General features: G+C 41.8%; 1 protein-coding gene across 6 annotated transcripts in view; it reads right to left on the bottom strand.

Annotated features, from left to right (window-relative positions):
* actn1 (actinin, alpha 1) overlaps window positions 1–18,411 on the bottom strand; it is a 72,755-nt gene extending 54,344 nt beyond the window's left edge. For 2 of the 6 annotated variants that reach the window (XM_012872243.3, XM_036150992.1), the window contains exon 1: window positions 18,032–18,411. In XM_012872243.3, the coding sequence (XP_012727697.2) occupies window positions 18,032–18,130 (99 nt within the window). In that variant the 5' untranslated portion in view covers window positions 18,131–18,411. The remainder of the gene's footprint in view (window positions 1–18,031) is intronic. The other 4 variants (XM_012872242.3, XM_012872240.3, XM_021321352.2 and 1 more) reach the window with 3 other exon arrangements.
* Window positions 18,412–20,111: the final 1,700 nt, after the last annotated feature.

Raw genomic sequence — 20,111 nt, 5'->3', positions numbered from 1 at the left:
TGGGGCAGCTGTGCTGGTCATTTGCACATTGGAGTTGGGTGCCGTTTTGGGCCTTTGATCATTTTCCCTCCGACATTTTTGTGTATAAAATGGGACGAATGAAATCTCCTGCTGGGATCAATGGTGAATGTGCCAGCACAAAGTGGTGCACAGTAAAAAAAAAAAAAAAAAAAAAAAAAAAAAAAAAAAAAAAAGAAAACAAAGAAAGATAACCTGTTATGGCAAAAGAGTAAAAAAAATTAACGACGAAGTTAGCATCCCCTTTAAACAGCTTATCCATGCTAAACTAAAACGACTATTTCACACAAGTTGGCTGCATTTGTATATTCAAAACCCAAAATACTTGGACTGGTCAAACTAAACTGGATCACTATAAACTCACGTCTATTCTATTTCTGAAAACAGCTTTCCCACATTAGGACCACCATAGGTTGAGACGAGCAAGAAACCGCAATATGTGGACAAGTCAAACCAGGAGTGAACTGGATCATTTTACACAGATTATAGATTCTTTAAGACAAAGGCTTTGATTTTTACAATTTGTCAGAAGAAAAACAAGGAGGAAACATTGCTCCTTAGATGCGTAATGACTTCTGAGGTAAGAAAGCTATAAACACTGAAGTTAGCCTGCGTTCTCTAGCTAATGCGTCGATTACCACCAAGACACACGTTTAGGGCATTCGGCCCAAATCACTCTCTCATTACTGACTTAATCCAATTTAAGGCATTTGCGGTAAATAGAGGAAAACTCATTTTGCACATCGGGCAATTGTAAGAGCATGTATGTGACAGAAAGTAAATAACATTTAACTTTAAAACTTGCACCATGCCACTTTAACATCTTTCTATGTTTTAAAGTGTTTTGTCTTCTAGTATATTTTCAAAATGTAATACAACATTTGAACTACAAGTTCTCCACCAGTGGTTTGTCAGCTTTTAATGTGCTCTCAATCACAAAAGAATGTTTAGTAGTTCACAAGAAAATGGTTTACATGTGGCTCTCTGGTTTAATGTATATTTTGGAAAGTCAAATAACTTCCCCCGTAAGTAGACAAAAGAACAAACAAGTCGGTGTGAGTCAACTGGCTGTAGTTTTGTTTATGAATTTAGCAGCAAAGGTTATCTCGTACAGATGCAGCAAAAACTTTCAGCTCAGCACAGAAACGTGAAGTGAAAGTCGGCTCCATAAGAAAAGAGCATCAGCAGCCGCTCAGTTATTTTCTTGAAGTGAAACCTTGACACCTGTTCTTCTCCAGTGGCCATCAGCCTGGTCGAACTCCAGCGAGAAACCTTCCTCAAGGTGCTTGTGTCACATCCGTAATGAATAACCCTCCCTGGAGTTGGTCCAAGCTGCTGCAGCTAATCCCTACAATACACTTGAATTGAGCTCTGATCACTATTCACTACATGGATGGGGAAACCTTTTTCCTAAACACCCGTTACGTAAAGCCTTTATCTGAATGAGCCACTGCACTTACCACAGACCCAGGACATATATAAACAAGGAGTCAGCGTTAAAAACACTGAGGTCTCCAGCCATATATTCTAACCAACATCGCCCAAACGTCTTGAAAATTATTTCAGAGGCAGCTTCCAGTCCAGGCATGACAGGTGAAACTAACCCTGGTAAGCCAGGGGTCAGGAAACACGTGTCTCAAAAAAAAAAAATTTTTTAATGAATTAATGAAAAAAAAAAATGCAAAAGCACACAGTAAGGACAGTAAAGCTGATCTGATAAAAGGCAACAAACCATGCGTATACAAAAAAGGCAACAACCGCAGCATTAATATATCAGAAAAAAACCTCATATCATATCAAACTTGGTGGATGGATCAAACTTAGACAAGACACGATGTATCTAAGCCATTTAATATGAGAGGGTGGGGTAGCAGTCTTCATGTCAACTCTACAACATTGGTGGACAGGGGTATCTAACTTAGTCATGGGATAAAATATATATATATTTACACAGTAAGTATTAAAAAAATGACTTAAGGAAAGTGGATGCTTTGCAGAAAGCTGCTAAAATGATTTGCTTTGTATTAAAACAACACCCTCATAGTGAATATTTGATCAATACTAAACCCAAAGAACTACCATCCAACAAGGAGGATGGGAATAATTGTGTGGACAATATAGAGTTAGAAAATAAGAACCAGGAAAGACTGAACTGTGTCCAGTCCTAATCCCACACCCTGAGGGACTTCATAATCACTGGATTAACTGCAGGTTTATCAATCTATGGAGGAAGAGAGAGAGCCTGTAAGGAAAGGAGAGACATGTCCTGGACTGAATCCAGCTCCAGGTAGTAGGATTATGTCCTCCCTGCGGTTCTTAAGCTACCAGTGAAGACTTTAAGACTTTCAGATTAAAATAAAATGTTAATGTCACACTTTGTAACCGAATGCCTCTATTGCACTCTGCAATTCAAAGATTTTTAAAGGTTTGCCTCAAGGTAGCATAAACCTTTAGTTGAATAATATTCTTTAAATGTTAGTTCTGAAAAGTATTGATTACAGACAAACTTAAAATGTACATTTGTCACGTTTGAAAGAGATAGTTTGTATACTTTTTTTTTTACAGGAGGTTCTCTGAAATTGTTCTCAGAAACAGTTCCCTTGCCTGTATTAGACAGATTGTACATTGCTGAGAGGGAGGGTATAAAAACAGCTCTTTTTCCTTTGCACCTCAACATATTGGAGCAGTTGGGCTTAAAAACAAACAAGCAAAATGCGTCTAAACAAACACACAACAAATAAAAATCAGCTCCTCTGATGGCATTAATTTTCTTGATATCTGGCTATGTGCTGACTAGGTCTCAGTCTGTTTTTTTTCTTTCAGAGTAATATTGGCAGAGGCTGCTGGCTTATCAATCTGCCTGGTCAGCGTGCTCTCCAACTTTGGTAAAGAGTCCAAGTCTTTGAGGCTGGAAGGCCTCCTTGCCATCACCCTAATCTTTAGCTCTTTACAAAGGTTTTAAATTAGATTCCAGTAGGGACTCTGGCTGGGCCACTCCAAAACATTAACAAGTAAGAAGAAACATCTTGGTAAAATAAAAAGATTACTTTCAACCTAAATCTGCGAGGGGTATGAATAATATTGGGTTAACTGTACATCCTTACTACATAAAGCTTCACTTCAAAAAAAGTAACATTCAAAAGATGGCAACTGGGTCCCTCCAATGACTCGGACTTGCTGACCTATCTTTTACCAAGAACTGCGTATCCAGGGCAACAGAAAAAAAAGATTCTCTTTAGACCATCAATATTTTCATGCAAATAAAGTTTATTAGCAGGACACACAAGCATAAAATCAACAGCATTTCCTGTTGCCTGTGGCATTTGTTTAATACCATTTTTTTGGGCTGGTTTAATTTAAGTTCACACAGAGCAGAAAAGGGGGGACGAAAGTTCTCACAGTGACGTAAGACTAAAAATAAGGAAGACTACAAAGAGGAAGAAGACCTTGAGAGCAGTGGTGACATGCTAAAACCAGGAGCTCAGAAGTTTTCAAAGTAAAGCGCATCAAAAGTGGCAGCAACATTAACGTCATAGCAGCCAGCCATGCATCACCCAGCCAGCAAGTCGCACAGCTCTGAACTCCCAGGCCTCCACCTTACATGGCAACGAGTATCCTCTGGCTCTGGGTAACCAGGTATCAGTCTGTCAAAGGGGGCGGTGCCTGTCGCAGCATGTAATAAGATCTGCTGCTGTTTACCGTCAAACACGGCGACGTTGATGAGAGCCTGCAGGTAAACGTAGCAGCGGACTAAAGCAGAGGCGTGCTGGCCGCCTGTCGGTTACCGCTGCAGAGTTTATATGCGGAGAATATGTGTCTGACAAACAAGCAAAGAAACATCAGCGGAGATTTAAAGCAGCCTCCGGGGAATAACCTCTGACTTAAGGTGCTGGTGGATCACAAGAACATTGGCTGCAACTTATTGAAATTCAGATGATCAATAGTTGTCCCAAAAGGCAGAACAAAGAACCTCTGGCCTCAATTTTCCTCACTCTTGTTTTCCAAAGACCCATTAACCCAAACTGATGGATTTATTTGGACCATTACAATCATTCTAAGCTCACAGGAACACACACACATCGCCAGGCACTGTAGCTTTAACCTCTGAATATTTACTTGCTCCCGCTTATCGTCGTCTGACCACCTAGGCAGGCTGATTCACTGGAGTGAATTTAACCCCGTCTGAATTAACCTTAATTGCCCACAGTGTAAATAAACCTGAAAAACACATCCTGTCTGCATTGTTCAAATGCAGCGATTGCTCATTTACGACGCAAAGCAAATAAAAATGGCCCACCACCACAGCAGAAGGCTGGCTTCCTGATAAAGCCGGAGGGGGATTGTAACATACTCAAGATGGCAAAAAGACAGCTGGGGAGGGGCGGGGGGGGGGGGGGGGGGGGGGGGGGGGTGTACTTAAAACCCATCACCAACCAAACAACTTAAAATGTTGACAAAATATCCTCATTTTGTGTTTCAGGAAGGTCTCGATTATAACAATCTGACTTCTTGCCACATAAAAGTTCTTCTGCTCCCCTTCATAGTTGTTATTAATGTTCTGGTGGTACTAGAATCTTTATCAGCAGTCATCCAGAGGGGAAACCGTTGGGTCACATGGGAAGTGATCCACTGATGAACACAAAACTGTGTCGATCTTCTGCCAATCTTGGGGGGGGGGAAACAAAAAAAAAAAAAAAAAAAACGACAGATGCAAACACTTAGATGAGATATTCATATTTCATCAGCCATCAGAGGAGACGTCGGCATCTCACAGAGGCCTTGGTGTGACGTACGTGGGTTTTTTGGGAAATTCTAGTCGGTGATTTTACACAAGAGATCATCGTCTTCATCGTTTTTGCCAGTAGTAAAATCTGGATGTTGATCACATGACTCGGGTAATGCGAAAAAAAAAACAGTTTCTATTGCAATTTTGAGTTTTCAAAATTGCCGGGGTTCCATTAAGCAGACGTATTTTTGGAAACGCAATTTGATGGTCAATAGAAATGCTTTCCACCTGCATTTCTTTTCAGTGTCAGAGCAAAAATCAATAAGGGAGTATTTGACTGTTGCTGCCGTCTGATTGGACAGCAGTCTCCATCAGAGCAACAATGCTGGTCAGAGCTAAATTATCAAATACATCTACCTTTAGTGCCATCAGCATAACTCACTCATCACCATGGTGAATAAAAAGCAGACTGGACGTGCCACAGCGCACTTCTACAATCATGGATAGGGTGCCGGTCCATTAGGTGTCCAATAAAATGCCTGTCAGACAACCTTTCAGTGTTCTTGTACATGTCAGTCTGCTCCAACTTTTTGCCATGTTCTTGCCCGTCTTGTCATTCATTTGTTCACGTTTTTTTTAGTACTTCTTCATTTTGCAACTTATTGTGAGCTATAGGCCAAAACCTACTGAAAAAGAAACTTTACAAGAAATCAGAATCAGAAATACTTTAATAATCCCAGAGGGAAATTGTTGTTTCAGAAATGATGCTACATGACCTTTAAGCCACACTGGACTTCAGTCGTAGGTAGTCCCCCCCCTGAATACTCTTGAAAATAGAACAGTGTTAAGAATGATTGCTGGGTGTTTGAATGTGAAGTGGCAGACGGCAACCAGATGCCCATAAAAAAATAAAATAAAGATTTATCTAGACAAATGTGCTGCACTTTTACACATTTGGAAGTAACAAGTAAACCAGGTAATGACAGATGAAGCTTGTTACACAGGTAAAACATCCTTCAGGCACCTGCATAGGAAGAGCATTTGGATATGCAACACACCGGGTTTGATGGCCATGATAAATTATTGACTCCAGGCTGACACGGTGACAAAGTGGCCTCCTGAACACACTTCCTTTGTACAGAGACCTGAAAGCTCCTCTGTCTGAGCCTCTTCTTCCACTCAGTGCCTGCTCACTGTCCCTCATCTCTCTCCCCCCGCTGTGCTCCACCCCTCCAAAAACCGAATGGAAAGGTGTGGCGGCTGCCTGCTTTTATCGCGGTATCTTTTTACTCAAAGCCTTTCTTCGCCTATAACGGAGCACACTGCAGCTGCTCCTGTGTGTAGGCTCAAAGCTAGCTAATGCACTCACGTGTTCACAGACTCTCCAAGTACTGTACAAACACTCCCCCCCCCCTCCCTCCCCCTTCCTTTGGCTTCAAAGAGAGGCTTCGCAGTGAGCACATGCACTCGAGAATGCATGTGGTTTGATTAATAGCATTAGCGGCGGAACGACTGGACTACATCCTTTCCATGTGGTGCAGTAACATTCCTCGGAAACATGCAGACAGATCACCAATAAAGTCCGCCACCCCTTGGTTTTGCACCATTGGAAACATGTGACCAGAGATGTGTAGCAGTTCCAAACATGACGGAGCACTGAGCCCTTTTCTTCCCTTTTTGTCCCCCTTTTAGCACCATTTCCTCCACAGGAAATGCACCTTGACCCTACATATTAAAAAGGCAAAGGTCTAATCTGAAAGACTTCCAGACGGAGGTCTTTGTAAATATACAATACACTCCGATCCATTATGAGAAAGCCTCAAAGTCTAGCCAAATCACTTCATTTAGTACTCTATGCACTGAACTATGGGCCTAGAAAATGATTAAATGAGACACAGCTATGGCATCAAGCTGGGTTCCATGTCCATTGCTAAATTTGGAGCCCGAGCCTGAGAACCTCAGCAATGCAAGTATTTGCATCAGGGCCCTGGCATTTGGAGCTGCCCAGATAAGAACTTGGTAATTGCTCACATTTGACTTTTCAAACAGTGGTTTCCTCAAAAGTCAGCTGTAGCACTGAGCTTCATAAGACCGAGGGAGCTTTCACCTTCCTGAAACACAAAGGAAACTCTGTTCAACGACGGATTTTACAGCCACGGTCAGAAAATGTTATTTTTAGACAGAAAGTCTATGTTTTAAGACCTTTGACAGGTTTCTCAATCGCTGCCATGCATAGTAAAAAACCAGGGGATCCACACCAGACCGACAATATGTGTCCTAAAAATCACCAAGACAGTAAAAGGAATCATCAAAAGTCAATAAAGAACGTCATCTGAAAACCATTAAAACTCGTCTTTGTCCCACTACATCCCACGGCTCTTCATTCCAACATTAAAATGCTTGACTTTGATGGGCCATTATTAAAAGATATCCAGCAGCACAGTAAGATGAGGCTATTCCCTGTGGATTTTAAAGCAAAGCAGTTCCAGTTGCCTCTCAGCGGACAGGTCCATTCACTGGTTTTGAGTAATCACTTTTCCCAGCTTTTGAACTAACCCCCCCCCCCCCCCCCCCCCCCCAAGCACAGACAGATCAGATTATGTAAGAGGGATTAGACACAGGTCAGTATCTTTTGCCACACCGCACATCATCCAAAAAGGTTTTAAGTCTTTTTAGAGATATGCCAAAGAATTTGGCTAGTGACCAAAACCATCTGATTTTGAGCTTGATCAGCTCCGACTGGTGACTGGACAGATGGAAAATCACAAATCCGATCTTCCAGTCAGTTAACGCACCGTACTAAGCGCTACCGGGTGGCTCTGACCACAATGCTCTTTGTTGAGGACACTAGCACTGAGTGAAGAAAGCACAGAGTGGTAAACTAGTAATGGAAAAAAAAAAAAAAAAAAAAAAAATCAAGAGATGCCTTACATTCATTCTGGGTGCGAAAAATCAAGAGAGAGCAGGATTTTCAGCAGATAACAGTAAGGGCGAACAAGCATTTTAGCAATGCTAGCAGTGCCCTTTGCCAATTCTAATAATTTTGTCTTTGTTTTAATCTTGGTAAAACTTGTTTTTCTCAATTTTCCTTCAGATAGTTTTAAAAAAGGTAAAATTGAAATAGGCTGAAACTGGTGCTGAAAATAATTTTTCTAGATCAACAAAAAGATCAGGACATGACATGAATTAACAGTTGCATCTGAAACAAAACCGTAGACCACGTCCACACAGAATCAGCTTAAAGATTTCAAGTGAGGTAGATGAAAATGCTAAGGATAATGTTGAGGGTGCCGTCAAAAACGTCTTACGAGTCAACTGAAGGCCAGTTCCAGAAAATACCATCTGCATCCTCAACACAATATTTATCTAACCCCATGGAGATAAAACTTCTTGTATTGGTTTGAGCAGATGCTCCCCGGAGTCAGCAAGAGAAGAGAATCTATTGCAACAAACTTGAAGACTCAGACTGAAGTATTAATCAGAAAGACAATACGAGGATAAGAGAGCAGTTTCACACTTCACCTTCACCAGCAGGACATAAGACACAAAATGACTGCAAATTATTCATACCAGCTGATACACTGTAGCTGTGGTAAAGTGTGTTGAATGTGGGTGTGATGAGAACATTTCATAATAAAACAAAACAAAAAAACTAACAAAAAACAATTTTTCTTATCAAAGTATGTAAACATGAAGGTATGCGCTTTCTCATAGTATCTCATAGTATACAGTTTCGAGACTCTTATTTTAGAATTAACAACAACAAAAAAAGAAGAAAAATGGGGATTCTTAATTTTCACAAATCTACCGATTCTATCTTTAATCTCTTCAATCCAACATAGTTTAGTGTCTTGTCTCAGGAGTTGGATGGATAGTTACACACCTAGTATTGAATTCTACTTTTTGTATGACCATTTAAAATCATCATCATCACAGAATGCCTTTTAAAACTTAAGAACTGCAGGAATAATCAGATTTGCATTTATATTTTTGCTCTAATAATAATAATAATAATAATAATAATAATAATAATAATAATAATAATAAACAATGCAATATTCTATAATAATATAAAATTATCTTGCCACCTTTCCTTTTCCAAATAAGTTATTTTGTTCTTGTTAACGAGTAACTGTTCAAATCCCGTGATAACATTGTCACCAAAAACTCTTCTGATTCCTCCCCCGACCCCAGGTAACTATTGCAGGTAGCTATTACTTGAGCTAAATGGTAAACTCTGTTGTAAGCCTTACACTAGTAAATCTGTAAATACAGCAAATAATGTTTACTCCACATTATTCTATATTGACTGTGTGCGCTGGCATTTGTATGCTCACTGTTGCTTCCTTAAGCACAAAACATCTCTTTGCAAAAGGCAAACGAAAGAAGCACAATATCTTCGTGGCAATTTAATCACTAAATTAGGCGCATCTCTCAGCAACAGAGGTAGCTAATTAGATCAGCCACAAACAAAAACTATCATGACAGTCAAATATTTGAGTGATCATTTGAGAAACAAGTGTCCTCAGTGATAAAGATCTGTTTTTATCCATTACACCAGATTCCCAAAGCCAAATTTTATATTCCTCCTGACGACCTCAGAACAGTTGTCCATGCCTTCATAACCTGCATATTAGACTACTGCAGCTCCTTGGAGAGATGGTTTTATCCAAAGATAAGATGCTTCAACAGAGGTTACTTTCTTAGTAAGAGGGGATCGGGCTTTCACTGTTGCAGCAGCCCCCCCCCCTCAGGAACAAGCTGCCCCTTGGCATTCGTTCTACTGAGTATGTACAAGCATTTAAATCCCTCCAGAAATCCAACTTTGTCACATTAGAGTTTAACTCGAGTTAAGTTTGAGCCCATCGGAGCAGTTAGGTTGAGATGTTGTATGATGTGGTTTTTGTTTATCCTGTTTTGTATTGTAATTGTTGTCATCTATAGCGATCCTCTGGTTGAATTTGTTTGTTTGCACTGCACTTGTCTGTGGTGATCCTTATGTGCAGCTCTTCGGTCCACTTTGTGTGGTGTTAAATGTGCTGTATAAATAGAATTGACATTGATCGTTGGACCTACGATGAATAATTGTGTCATATTAATCACTGTGAAGCAGAAAGTTGCATCACTTCTGACGCCTCCTGCTGTGCCACTCCCCTTCTGACCCTCCTCTTTGGTAAAAAAGGGAGGTTTTGAAAGACGGACCGGGGTTAGTTTGATGACAGGAAACACGCTGCAAGGCGAGCAGGGCTGACATTACACATCCTATTATGTAATCTAGCAAACAGATGCCGCTGTGGGACGAATCATGCTCCTCCTTTTGGCCTTCTTAGTAGAAATGAAGCATCATACTCAGTCACCGTGTGCTGAGTCAGTTTCCTGGACACTGATAATGTAATTTCAACATTCCTGAACACAAGGAGAGAGAAACAGGCTTCCTTTTTTTTTCTTAAGAACTGCTCTTTAGTTCAGGTTCTAACAGCCAATTATTTGTTAAAGATAGCCCCCATTAGCTTTCTAGGGGAGTTCAAGTTCAAGTTCAAGCTTCTATTCAGGCTTGGCCAGTATGAGATTGATAACCTTGAATTAAAAATAGCTCACTTTAATGGTATTTCTAAAAGAAATACCAAATAGGCTGTAAATCCAGGGAAAAGAAACAATGATTCCTACTGCGATGAAAACATACCAATAGTAACAATTATAAAGTTGAATCATTTTTCAAGTGAACGTGGTTATTGCACAGAATCTTATCCCGTTCTGCTCCTCACAGAGCAACACAGGGGCTTTAACGAACTCATTTCAGTTGGTTAATTAGTTGTGTACCAGCCCGCAGCTTTACAGACACCATTAACTTAGCAGCAATAGGAAATACTTCAAACTGATGAATTTCTTGTTCTTTTAAACGAGATCAAAAAATAAAAACAAAAACGTGAGAGCCTTTTTTTAAGCCACCTGACCGGCAATGCACAGCAAAACCAAAAACACGCCAACATCACTACCATCACCCACTTCTAATACGATGAAGGAAGTTCTTTCACTACACCAGATTTAGTAAAGACTGTTTTCCACTCCTGTTGATTTTCCCTCCTTGCTGAATGCTTTGCGTGACTATACCAGACATTGTTACGAGACCCTCACAGTGTAAACGTCGAATTAAAAACGCCAGTTTCAGTGTCTGACACCATTAACACAAACAAGTGTACAACACGACCCGACGGCTCATTTCTAGTTCTAGTAACCGTGTTGCGTTTACTAACTGCGTGTTTTTCACAACGTTCCCAAACAGCAGAAAAAGTCTCTTTCTTGTAAGGCAGGGAAACATAAACGAGACTTCTTATAGACAGCCAGCTGACCAGCAGTCCACAGAAACAGGTGGGGGTGGGGCAGCGCAGACCTGAGAAGACCCTGGTCTTCATGCAGGTGCCCGTTTTCTCTTGCGTTATATTAAACCACTTCCAACCGCAGGAATGGTACTGCATGAGGGAACATTTTAAAAAAAACGAAACCTTCACTATACCTTGAAAGCAGCACACCTAGTTTTCTGTGATAAGACAATGATGATAAGTTTAAAAGTTTAAAAATGGCTATTTTGAATATTATTAATTAGAACTACACATCTCAGAAGGTAAAACTGTCATTTCCTCTGGGAGTAGTCCTGTTAGTCAAGGATGCTTCTGACGCTTAGCTGATGCTGACAGAGTCTCATAGACCTGATAAGTCACTGGCTACACATCTTTCACAGACAAAAAAAACATTCAAGTTCACGGATAGTTTGTCTAAGGTTAACGTTCAATTAGCGGACAACATATCGACGACGCCTTCGACTTTAATAACCCGGTCGGCTGGAGTGATTTTATATCAAGTCAGCTCTTATCTTCGACCGGACTTGCAGCCCGAGTTGGGGAATGTCAGTGTGGATTGGGAGTGTTAGGAAACACGGCGTTAGGGTGTGGGAGATGGGAAGTAGGAGGCGGGAGGCTTGCAGGCGGTGACGGTCTAAGGTGCTGCAAACTCATGTCCTTATAAGGACAAAGCTAGGCAAATTAACAGCAGTGGTTCACACCTGAACCCTTCCTTTCAGCTGTGAACCTGGAGGGCATGATGATGAAGATGGTGGTGCACACTCATAAAAGAGCGTTTGCCTCCTCAGAGCTTTTGCTTCTGTCTTCTCAAACATTTTCATACCATACCGTACCCCCTTTATTCATAAAGCACTTTAAAATAACAAAAAGGTCATCAACGTGCTGCGCATACAACTGAAAATAATAGCAAAATTAAAACAGACAAGTAAAACACAGACAAGGTGTAAGATGGTTAAAAACTTTTAAAAATGGTTAAAGTTAATTAAAAAGTAATTAAAAAATAATTTAAAATAATCAAAAAAAAAAATGGAGTCAACCTCTCAGGATGTGCAAAATGCTTCCGCAAACAGCCATGTTTTAAGCAGAGGCTAAGTGGTCAGGCATCAAACTAACCTAATAATAAAAAATAAAAAAACATATCTAACCTGGGTGTAAATACTAAAAGAGCAGGTTTAAAAATGATGGTCTCCTATATGTGGGATGAAGGGCATTTCTTTCCCCACTGTGCTAGGTTTGAATACCTTTTCTGTCCATTAATAACTCTATAAGGGGACAAATACAGTAAAGGATTCAGCATAAACATCAACTACGCTCATATGCGGTTTAGTAAAGTATGTAAAGGTTGTGGCTTTAAGAAAGTAACCTCTGATGAAGCGTAAGTGGGTCTGCAAAGACATTAGGATTCTAAGATAAGAGGACGCCAGCGCCTTTATTCCTGCGAGGCAGGTTAGGACTTGAAAGGAGCACAAAATATTTAAGCACACTCCAACATGTTGGGGTTTTGTGCAAGAAATTGCAGAAGAGGGCCTGGCCAAACATCCACACCTTCCCAAACACTCACTTCCCCATTTCAGCAAAGTTTCGAGCTGCATCAAACGGAGTCAGAGAGAGGCTCTGGTTGTGAACCGTTCGCTGCCTCCTCACCGCCTCAAAGCTTTCTTCAGGCAGCGAAGGAAAGTAGAACCGAGCTATAATAACTACTTACATATGATCACAGACTGCTGCCACAGGCCTGATCTGCTTCCCTTATCTGGTACTTCACTTTGTGAGAACAACGTAACCTTAATCAGAAGAGAGGGGGGGGGGGGGAAAAAGAGCTGAAGGATGCAAGCTGGTTCAGAACTGAAATATTTAGCTAAAGGGAAAAGGCTCAGCTAACACGAGAGGCTTTCGGGTTATCCGCAGCAAAGGCCGGCTGCTGAAGCCTGGAAAGAATCTCGGCGGTTTGGGTCTCAGCGTGCGTCCCTCTCGGCCTGTAATTGTGCACATGGTCGGATCCTGACATGACCGCTTTATCGCCGCTCCGTGCAGAGAGGGAGAGGAGTGGAGCGGATGACTGAAACATTCCTGCTTTCTGCTGGATGATTAGATCAGTGAGGGTCATGCAGGCACAGAAACATGCAGGTCATCACAGGAGAAGGTATTTGTACCAGGGCCGGCCCCAGGTGCAAGCGCCTCTGACAAGAAAGTTTCAAGATGTGATGAACTAATAATTGAAGTATATCGCTACAATTTATGTCCAGTGTGGCTCAGACGTTATATCTATACACACTCATTGGCCACTTTATTATGCATACCTATATATAAGTTGCTTGTCAACACAAAGAGAAAATCAGCCAATTAGACGGGATCAACTAAATGTATGTGGGCATCAATGGAGTCAGAGGCAAATAGGCAGACTCAACCGATATGACTGAAAGGTAAAAAACTAGCCATTCCTTTCAACCAAGGTATACATAATACCGTCTCTAAAAGCTCGCCATGTTGAGCTTTAAAATGAGAGGGGCCCCTGCAGCAGGAGAACATTCTGGATGGCACTTCTCCTGTCAGCTAAAAACAGGAAACGGAGGCTCCAATTCCCACAGGCTTACCAAAACTGGACAATTACAGACTGGAAAAAAGGTCTGCCCCGATGAGTCTCAATTTCAGCTTCAACATCCAGATTGTGGCGGTCAGAACTTGGTGAGAACAACATCAAAACATGGATGTCCCTCTCCCCATAGCAGGCATTGGGTCGAAGACCAGCATCAGAGTCCCTCATCTCAGTAACTGTAGCTGGTACACCTACACTTAATTAACTGGAACGGCAGAGAAAATGTCGCAAGATAAATTATCAATAGCTATGTTTACACGCAGAAAATTATTTGATCGGACTGAAACGTATACAGATTGAAAAAGACAAAAAAATTATGCGAATCCGTCATTTATAGATCAGTTCATCTGAACATGATGTATGTTTACATGCACCAGGCTTTATCCAGAATACAAGCACTGTGACATGCTTAGAGTCCTAAAAACCAAAGAAATCACTCTACTTCTATCTGCGGCAAAGAAAAATCTGACTTTTTTTTTTATTATTGTTTCTGAACAATCATGTACAAAACAACACGGTAAACGGACAACTACATGCAAAAAAACACGGAAGTGCGTTCGTTCTGAGTCGGAAACAGATGGACGCTGTTCGGATTAACGATTGGCACAAACCACTCGTCTCGTTCGGAATACAATTTCATTCCGATTGTGCTTAATCCGACCTCAACATTCCAATTGCCGTCATTCTGTGATACATTTTTAATCCGATCGGCTCTTTATTCCCATTGCCTATGTCAATATAAACACAACTAACGAGTCATATCAAAACAGAGAACATAAACATGCTAGGTTAGCCTAGCACTTCAGCAAACTGCTTTGTGTGACACCTTCGCCAGCAGGAGAAAGACGTGAGTTTCTGTTTAGCTGTGTGTGAGACAAACGATAACGCTACGGGGGTTTTTAGGCGACATCTCGGGAGAACGATTACAACGAGAGATTTCCTGATTCAACTCCGTATAGGAGCAGCGTATCAAAGTGTCCCAGCAAAACGTTCTGGGGGTCAAATATCGATTGCAATTAAGAATCACGGGAAAGTGAGAAAATATGTGTCTTATTGTTGAAAAGCAGTGTGTTATTTTACTGCACTGTAAAGCTACACTTTTCAAGTAGATACAGAAATGAACGGGGTCCTTTCTGTTACTATCCCTCATAAATGCTTAAAGACAGAACTCGTTATGCTCTTAAATCCCATTTCATCCTCCAAAAGCCCCTCTGTGTCCTTGTGTTTCTGTGTAGCCGTTTTGTTTACACCAGTCAAGCTAGCATAAGTTGCCGCGCTGACTTTATTTTGAAATTCACCGGAACGTTATCCGGTGTAGGTACCAGATTGACTCGGGCTGCCAGATTGGCTCGGGTGCTACCCGATGACGTCTACCTATGGCAACTCAACTCAAACAAACTAGATTATGCGCCCGCGGTCTCCATTTGTTACAAATCAATTTTATTTTGTTAATTTACGGTTATTTTCCTGTAAATTAGTCGAGGCATTAAAACTTTTAACATCATTTTGGAATACTTGTGTGGTAGTCTGACAATTTAATCGGTAATTTTGCAGGATCAAAGAAGTTACAACCTTAGAGAAATTTAATTCCTCCAATTTTTTTTTTGAGTTGTGAAGGGAAACTAAACCATAAACTCATTTCATTTTTAATAAAAGTCAGCAGCCACATTTAATTTTATCACGGCATTCATCACTGTGAAATCAATAACGTTCATTCCTCCTTTTTGTACTGATGTTGTTCTTTCTGATCACATGTTTTTTTATTATTCCAGATGAAATTGTGATGAATTTGATTATTTTTTTATTGTGGTATTTGGTACATTTAAGATATATGCTGGATAAATTAGTCTGGCTAGCCCTTCCATTTTTGTTAACAATATTCTTCCAAACATTGAGCCAATTGTCAAATATTTGTTTTTTTTTTATTTATTTGTAAAATGGCTTGAATATTTGTTCAAGCTTTTGAGAAAAAAGAAACCGCTAAATTAACTTAATAAAATTGATTCGTTACAAATGCAGACCGCGGGCTCTATGTAGTTTGTTTGAGTGGTGTTGCCATACAGTGACGTCATCGGGAGGCGCAAGGCCCACGGAGAATCTGGTGACGTCATCGGGAGGCGCAGGGACCATGGCGATTTTCTTCGTAAAATTGTCCGTTTACAAGCCGCAATCCCGCTCTCGAATAAAACCTACACCCCGCTATAATTACTTTAGTAAGTTGTCCAGACCAATTACAATATTTTGCGCAATTGAGCAAACGTTAAACCAACAATGTATAGTGACGTCATCAGAAGACGCAGGACCCGAGTCAATCTGGCAGCCCGAGTCAATCTGGTACCTACACCGGCATAGCGCCGGACGTTTCCTGTTTGGCTCGTAAAGTTCAGGAGCTCGATCCGGAGACCGCTGCGCCGTCCGGTCAGACTTCTTTCTTGCACCACGGCATCGGTAAGCAGACCTGCAACCGCATGAACCTGATGTGAGTGGAGACATTGATTTTTGAATTATTTTATTATTTGGGTTCCATGCGGCGCTGCAACCGTATCTGCACCGTATTCGATGCGAGCCCGGGGTTAGTCGGAGACCATAATACACCGTGATCGGTACATCCCAACATGAAAGCCTGGATCCACCCTGCTTTGTGTCAACGGTTCAGGCTGGTGGTGTGGGAGATATTTTCTTAGCCCACTTTGGGTCCCTTTATGCCAACTGAGTGTTCTTTAAATGTCCACAGCCTACCCAACTATGGTTGCAGAGCGTGCCTATCCCTTTATCACCTTATTGGACCCATCTCTGATGGCTACTTGCCTGCAGGGTAAGGCACAATGTCCCAAACTGCTTTCTGGAACATGACAGTGACTTCACTGCACTCCAGTGGCCTCCACGGTCACCAGATGTCAATCCAACAGCACGTGTTTGATTCAGAGATTTGCAACGTTTATGTGCAGCCGACACAAGTTGATGTGAAGCTATTTAAAATAACTTTTTTTTTCAGCATCTTGCTTATTCCATTTACAAAGAATGCCCAGGCATGGTGAAAAGGAAAAGTAACACCAGTAGTGCCTTAGTGGCTGGCGCTCCTGAATTAGGTTGAGGGCCCCCAACAAAATTCTGCTCAGGGTTTCATACTTTGTAGGACCGGCTCTGTGTTTGGCCACAGATCCTGACAGTTACAGGCCTGTGATCCTGCTCCAGAGCCATCGCTTCTCTAGAAGCTTATCTGAGAAGCTTCTAAAAGAGGCAACAGAATTATAAAAAAATATATATAATACATCTGATACACCTTTCCTTGGCTTCCTTGTATTTGCTTTCGGGACCGGTAGCAGACTACTGATGACATAATCCAGGAAACTGGAAGCCGTGAGCTTCCACTGAGCAAAAAAAAAAAAGAAAAAAAAGAAAAAAAAGAAGAAAAAAAAAAAGAAAGTTGGGGAAAAGTTTTTCCAACTACAGCGAGAGGGGCCGATTATTACCATTTTTGGGCACGCTCGCTCCCATGCAAGCCCAACCCAAACCGCAGCGCTTACTCAGATTCCACAGCGTTTTTCCTTCTACCCCCCCCCCCCCTTTTTTTTTTTTTTTCTCAAAGCAGAGGAAAAGTATGCAACACCCACTTTTCGAGACCATTCATTCTCTGTGGACGACAGTAGCGGCAGTAACACGCGTGGGGGGGGGGGGAGAGAAGAGATTTTGGACAATAAATGCGCACGTCAAAGCAGACCCTTTTAGAGTAAACGTGAAGGAGTCACGGAGCTCCTGACCCCACTGAAGTGGACACTTTTAGAAATTTAAGAGATGCGCGAAGTAACTTCTAACTGCGCCCACTCCCCCCCTGGTTGATAATCTCGACCTAATCCAAGGGGCATCATAAACCAGATGACAGGAGGGGGCCAGTCCAACGCGTGGCTGACATCTGTTGCGCTCTGCGTTGGGCGCGCAGTGGCCCCCCCACCACCCCCGGCCCTGCCCACCTCCCCTCCTGCAAACACAAGCGGCCGGGGCCTCCCTGCATGCCTGCCAGCGAATTGCTGCAGCGGGATCTTTCTGCCCGTGAAGACGGGGGAAAAAGTTTTGGAGCAGGGGTCTGGAAGCCCAGCCGAGAGGAGATCTCACAGGTGGGAGAGGGGGAAAAAAACAACAACAACAACAACAACGAGATAACAAGGCCCATAATTAAACAGCTGCCCGCCTTGAGTCTCCCTGAGAGCAATGGACCCGCACTGCTGCGTGGCAACAACACCAGCGCGTCTCATTATCCCCAGAGACCCAGAGCGGACGGCGTCGGAGCTCTGCTTCCGCACCGCACGCGCAGGAGGGAGACGGTCCCGGTCTCACCTTTCTCTGCTGCTTCTCCCAGGCAGGGTCCAGGAGCATATCCCGGTCCCAGTCATCTTCCGGCTGCATGTAGTCGTTCTCTCCGTCACAGTGCTCCATAGTATCTTCTCAAAGCTGGCTGGATGCGGTCGCTCTCTGCCTGCGTCGCACCGGGCGAGGTGATGTCTTCGCTGCAGCTATACGGGCTACTCTCCTCGGTGTCTGCGGATGAAATTAACGGTCCGGCCCCCGGCTTCCCTGTCTCTCTTTGTCTCTCCTCCTCCAACTCTACCTTCTGTCTCCAACTGCTCTCCGTATCCCCCTCCTAGCCGGAGCAGCCCGCTGTAGGCAGGTCTTGTAGCGAGGAGCGACGGACGCAAAAACTTTGCCTCAGACAAATTGGAACGGATCACTGGCTGCTGCGATTTGATTGGATAGGCTCTCGGGACAGAACCCGCCTCCGTCTCCTATTGGTTGATGTGGCTGTCAGCGCCCAAGCTTTATGCCCGAGGTTGCGTTCACAGGTTGAGCCAAACAATAGACTTTATTAAGCTTTACGAAAATGCTTCTTTTATTCATATATATATATATATATATATATATATATATATATATATATATATATATATATATATATATATATATATATATATATATATACAACAAATAAACGTATTTTACATAAAGTGGCGGTTCTTGTATAAACAGGGCTCTGGGTGAGCATTTATTTCATTCCCTGCCCCAATGTCTAAAAGCAGTGCCCCTAATTTCTTCCTTCTTTCCATGTAGCTTTTTTTCTCGTCAGTCTTTCATTCCTTTCTTCATTCCTTGTGTTCTTCCTTCTCTCCTTTTCTATTTCTCTTTCCTTTCCTTCCTTTCTAGTGTCCTTCTCTTTTATTATGCCATTTGTGGTATTTTTCTTTTTTCCTATGCATTTTTTTTGCTCACTTTCTTGTTTCCTTCACACAGCGTCATCTTTTCTTCCTTCTTACCTTCTGGCATTTGTTTCCTTTCTTCTTTGTGTTTGTCTTTTGTTTATCCCTTGCTTGTCTTACGTCTGTCCTTCCTTCTCGAATTTCTTTGTCTTCCATCTGCCCTGATCCCATTCTTGTATACGTATGAGCATATTCTGTCTGCCCTTACGCTCTTCTTTCCTCCCTCCCTTCATTGTGTCCTTGTTTCTATCATTTACTTTCTTGAGCGTCTAAATATCTTGCTTCAAACCTTGGGCCCTTCCTTTCTTGCAACCTTCCTTCTGTGGGTATTTTCTTGCTTATGTCCTTCCTGGTCAGTTGTTGTTTTTTGCATGGTCCTTATATGAATCTAGCCAATTGTAGAAATGTCTGCCTTAAACTGAAATGGAATTTTGTCTGGAAAAGTCTGGATATTTCAAAATCGTGTTGTGATATTTTTGCCCCCCCTGACACCCTGTGACCTTTCCCACCTTGAACACCATGTCAGATCATCTACTGCAGGTTGCTGACACCACATCCAACAGGTTGAATATCCTATTGGCGTGCAGAGTGGGAACTGGGAATCCAAAAGAAAAACAACATTACTGTAATATTATTAATGCACACACTGCAGTTATCCCGATTAGAAAATACTCAGATCTGGTGTAGAATAATTATGTACCTGTTTGATCTGTTTCTACATTGTTGCCAAGAAAGCATCAAATTTTTATTTTTATTTTATTCATTTATTTGGTTTTCCCACACAAATAAAAGCATAAAGAAATCCCAGGCTGTGTTTAAAAATAATAATAATTTCATAATCTGAAAAGTGTGGTGTTCAGCCCACCCATGAACCTTAACAGGGCCATTCTAACACAAATGTGTGGAAACCCTGCAAATGTTTTATCTTATATAATCTGACCCAATCTGTATAAGATGATTAAATTTGACTTTGTAAAGTGCCTTGAGATGACATGTTTCATGAAGTGGCGCTATATAAATAAAATTGAATTGAAATTTGAATTGAACTGCATCTTCCATCTCGGCCAATGACCCTTCTTCTGCGTCTGCGTATTTGTTCTAAACCAAATCAGAAGATGGTAATGCTCTCTTTGCCTCCCCGATTCCACATTTCTGTCTCTAGAGGT

This window comes from Fundulus heteroclitus, chromosome 19 (genome assembly GCF_011125445.2).
Source record: "Fundulus heteroclitus isolate FHET01 chromosome 19, MU-UCD_Fhet_4.1, whole genome shotgun sequence".
Classification (NCBI taxonomy): Eukaryota; Metazoa; Chordata; class Actinopteri; order Cyprinodontiformes; family Fundulidae; genus Fundulus; species Fundulus heteroclitus.
This window is presented reverse-complemented; position numbering and strand designations above follow the sequence as displayed.